At 43.2% G+C, this 4,758-nt stretch overlaps 1 protein-coding gene and 1 pseudogene across 1 annotated transcript; both read right to left on the reverse strand.

Annotated features, from left to right (window-relative positions):
- Nucleotides 1-599: 599 nt before the first annotated feature.
- LOC121310405 (histone H2B 5-like) lies at nt 600-1,972 on the reverse strand. The gene is made up of 2 exons (XM_041243590.1): nt 1,917-1,972; nt 600-1,116 (listed from the first exon to the last, which is right to left on the reverse strand). The coding sequence occupies exons 1-2, from the start codon at nt 1,970-1,972 to the stop codon at nt 672-674; spliced, it is 501 nt and encodes a 166-aa protein (XP_041099524.1). The 3' UTR covers nt 600-671.
- LOC121310404 lies at nt 1,895-2,419 on the reverse strand (annotated as a pseudogene).
- Nucleotides 2,420-4,758: the final 2,339 nt, after the last annotated feature.

Below are 4,758 nucleotides of genomic sequence, written 5' to 3' on the forward strand. Positions count from 1 at the left end.
GGTACAACAGAATGTATGCCAGTGGAGGCAGCGATACAAATGAAAGAAATGAGATGCCAGCCTGAGCGAATTGTTCAGTTAGGAAGAACGTCTATTAGAATACATGCATGTAAAGTGAGTTTCTTGTAATATTTGAAGTTCTGTTGAAACAGATCAAAATTAAATTATTCCCGCAGAAAATAAACAGACCGGGTCGATTTTACAGGGAAAAATAGAACTTTAAAACAGGATGAATTTGTAACTTTGATTTGTCTAAAATACTTCAAATCCCCCCCCCCCCCCCCCCCAAAAAAACCCTCCTTCGATTCAACATGGCTTTTTAAAGATTCTGCAAAGCGCTGAAGTAACTGTACTCTTTGTGGGGTATTTGGGTGGCCAGTGCTGTTGAAATATTCAGTTAGAAAGTGTTTAATAGAAACTCAAATAGTTACAGCTTTAATGGTTAACTATTTCCTGTTAGAAACATCGCCGTAAACATAAGTGCATATATTTTAAATATCAATTCAGCAACACACTGCATATTTCTTTAAAACAAATCTTTTCCATCAATACGATTGTTTTAATATAAAAGGTACAATTGAAATCGGAATTCATCTCTTTCTGTGGTGTTTTGGGTGGCTCTTAGAAGAGCCTTTGTGTTGCTGGAAGGACGGAGCAGGGACGGGCTCGGTTTACTTGGAGCTGGTGTACTTGGTGACGGCCTTGGTGCCCTCAGACACGGCGTGCTTGGCCAGCTCTCCGGGCAGCAGGAGGCGCACGGCTGTCTGGATCTCCCGGGAAGTGATGGTGGAGCGCTTGTTGTAGTGAGCCAGGCGGGACGACTCGCCGGCAATGCGCTCGAAAATGTCGTTGACGAACGAGTTCATGATGCCCATCGCTTTGGAAGAGATGCCGGTGTCGGGGTGGACCTGTTTCAGCACTTTGTACACGTAGATAGCGTAGCTCTCCTTCCTGCTCTTTCTGCGCTTCTTTCCTCCCTTAGGCTGGCTCTTGGCAACAGCCTTCTTGGAGCCTTTCTTCGGCGCAGGTGCAGCTTTCGGTTCTGGTATTTTCTTTCTCTGATGCAGCTCAAAGATGAATGAGTAACCAGCCCCACAGCGCCGGTATTTATACAGCCTGTATGCAAATTACTACCCAACAATCATTCACATTGAGAATGTTCAACTACGAACCAACCAACGCTCCCGTGGGGCGGAGTGCTTCGCTGTGATTGGTTGAGCTCTTTAAACGCAAGGGAAGGGGTGGTGACTTTGCCGAGAGCGGAGTGTTTTTTTTTTTTTTAGTTCAAATTTGAACTTGGCGCCTTTTTTACAACCGTCACTTCAGAGGTTTGCTTTTTCTTTTATTAAATGCGTCAATAATTCAATGTACAGTAATACTGAACCCCACTCCCGATGCGTCTTAAATATACAACAAATACAGATATATTGTGAACCCCGGGGCGCTCTGTTGCGCTCATTAAACGTGTTGAAACTCAATATCATTATCGATGGTTTTGACTGTGTGCTTCTGTTTAAGATAGCGATTGTTTCACAGCAGCTTGAACTGTGATACTTCGCCTCGAATTCAGAAAAGACGATGCTGTGGATTCAATAAGTTTTGGTTCAGGATTTACCGCTTTTATTTGACTGGTTTAGGAAAACTAAATTGAGCAAATTTAAAAAAAAAATGTTACCGGGCTTTAATGCTGCACAAGGATGGGGGGCTCGGTTTAACAGAGCTCGTGTTTAGTCATTGTTAACACGAAGGGTTACTTTTATTTTTATTCCATTGAATACATTTATTCAATTACATAATTAAACGTTTCATCAAAAGATCCAGATCTGTGTTGAAAGACTCCAGAAATCTACAACGTAGTTTAAACTGAGAAAGAATTGAGAAACACGGCGTGAAATAAGCAATAAAACACCAGTTACCGGTGCCAGTTAAAAAATACACCGAAACCAAAATCCTTGTAAACAACGTAAAACATAGTTAATAAAGACGCATTCCTCCCCTTTTAAACATTACACTGTTTTCCTAAGTGCAGTTTATTTTATAATTCAAAGCTCCTTAAATGAAAGGGTGGGCGGCTCTTAAAAGAGCCTTTGTGTTCGTGTTTCGTGTCCAAATCTCTAGCCCCCGAACCCGTAGAGAGTGCGCCCCTGGCGCTTCAGCGCGTACACCACATCCATAGCGGTGACGGTCTTTCTCTTGGCGTGCTCGGTGTAGGTGACGGCATCCCGGATCACATTCTCCAGGAACACCTTCAGCACCCCGCGGGTCTCCTCATAGATCAGCCCGGAGATTCGCTTCACTCCTCCGCGGCGAGCCAGGCGGCGGATAGCAGGCTTGGTAATGCCCTGGATGTTATCACATAGCACTTTCCGATGATGCTTAGCGCCTCCTTTCCTTTACCTCCCTTGCCACGACCAGACATCTCTACAACAATATAACAAAATTTTAAGTTGAAATGAGAAACAACCAGCGAGTGTGAGTGATATGATTACTAAGCGGACCTGGTTGAAATTCCCAGTCCTAGAACGAGCGTCTTTACCACAGACACGCCCTCAATGAGCTCACTTATCTGTCTGATGTTTTAACCGGTTAATTTCGACTCACATTTAAATGACTATTGTATTCATTTTTGCACAATGTTAACACACATTCATAGCGCACACAGTAACAAAACAAAACATTAATAAAGTACACTGTGTTTGATAGATGGGTTTTCTTCTGGTTTGGGTGTGATTATATTATATCCTCCTCTACCTGTAAGTAAGCAGGACGCACAGTAGACATGCCCACGTCATTTTTCACACAACACAAAGGAGTCTGTTCAGCATGTATTTGAAAGTACTGTTTGCAGTGAGAAATGTCTCATTTTAACACACCAGCCTGCCTTGCAGCCCACGTGCGCTTGTAGATGCTGTTATCATGCTGTATGTGGATGGCGCTGCTCGGTCCAGTTGAGTCTGGTTTGTTAAGTGGAGTCCTTTATCTGCAGAGTCTTCATTCCTTTCTGTGCCATTTCCAGGTAATTGTGAAAAAGAATCATCTCCCTTATTGCCTGACGGGCTCCAGATTAAAAGCAGGTTATAAACGAGAAAGGGGACTCAAAGCCCACTCAGATATATTGTGAAAAGTGTTCGCTGGTGTGATACAAGGTGTGTTGATGAAATGAACATCTTTCCACAGTCACAGCGATATGGTTTCTCTCCTGTGCGAGTTCGCAACCAGCCAGCTCGGATATATTTGGAAAAGTGGGTTCCGCTGTGTGATAGCAGGTTTGTTGAAGGAAATGAACGTCTTTCCCCAGTCACAGCGATATGGTTTCTCATCCTTTGCGAGTTCGCGTGGTGTGTTTAAAGGGAACCTCATCCCACAGTCAGAACACTGATATGGTTTCTCTCCTGTGTGAATTCGCTGGTGTGATGCAAGGTTTCGTGACCAACTGAAACTCTTCCCTCAGTCAGATCAGAGATATGGTTTCTTTCCTCTGCGTGTTTGCTGGAGTATTCAAAATCCTCCTGACTTGGTGACACCATTCCCGCAGTCACTGCTCGCCCTTACTTTAACTGCTGTTCTGGAACCTGGAAAATACAAACAGGAGAGAAAGTCAGACTGTTTCAAGTAGGGAATGCTGCAATTGTATCTTCCTCATTTTGTTGTTTCATGACCTTTTTCTACATTGGGTTATTAGCAAACACAGAACTGTAGCATAGTCTCCACCAGGGAGTTTGCAATTACAGCAGGTGGATTTCTGGAGCCAGCATTATACTTCAGCCAATAGGAAAGCCATGAGTAAAAGAATCAGGGAATGTACACATTATCATCTCTTTTGTTGGCTCGCAAAAAATACCAAACCTAAAACTTACAGGCCTACAGTGGGGAAAAAGGGATGTACTTTCCACTGCTCAACTGGTGCAGGAGGTGGGTTCACTTCAGACAACATAGCAAGCCACCAGCACTGGGCAGGGCAGTGGGGTGCTGAGGATTGAAAAGCTCTCTGAAACAGCCCAATACAGGAGATATCCTTCAGAAGCTTTGAAGAGTCACTGATTAAAACCAAAACAACTGCAGTAATGACTGGTGACAGTGTGACTGTGTTTAAGCTCTTCATTCAAGTATTCCAGTGAAATTGTGTCTCTTCATTAGGAACAACATTACAGAACGATAATTTCCAATCCAAAGATCACTCACCTCACTACCACCTCAGAAGTTTCCAGCAGTCGATCAGCCACCTAACCAACAGTGAAGAGGAGATGTTCCAGAGGTGGCAATGCCGGCACAGACTCGTGAACAGTTTCTGGAGCCGCTGGTGAAAGCAGTACTTGCAGTCAGCGCACAGTAGCAATGCAACACACCCTCCCATGCTGAGCGTGGGTGATGTAGCCCTCATCAGCGAGGACAAGCTGCCGAAGCAGATTTGGAGAACTGGAAATAGAACAATACAAGAGAGGAAGACAATTCCGCGTTTCAGCAGTTTCACTCGAATATTTTTTCTTTGTTTGATACTTTATATAAGTGCTCAGTACAGTTCATGACAATTATAAAGAAAAAATATACAAAGTTTTTGCTAAGAAAAGAAACCTTGTAGTCAGTTATTATTTAGACTTTAGCTACTCTACACTCACAGGCCTTACACAGATCTGCGAATAATATCTTCTACTGGTTTAACATTCTTTAAAAACACATTTAAAACACACAATATTTGTTGCAGTATCACAAATATTTTCACAGATGTTCAATTTGTTTCCCAAAGATCAGCCTGATGCC

This window comes from Polyodon spathula, unplaced genomic scaffold (assembly GCF_017654505.1).
Source record: "Polyodon spathula isolate WHYD16114869_AA unplaced genomic scaffold, ASM1765450v1 scaffolds_2082, whole genome shotgun sequence".
Taxonomy (NCBI): domain Eukaryota; kingdom Metazoa; phylum Chordata; class Actinopteri; order Acipenseriformes; family Polyodontidae; genus Polyodon; species Polyodon spathula.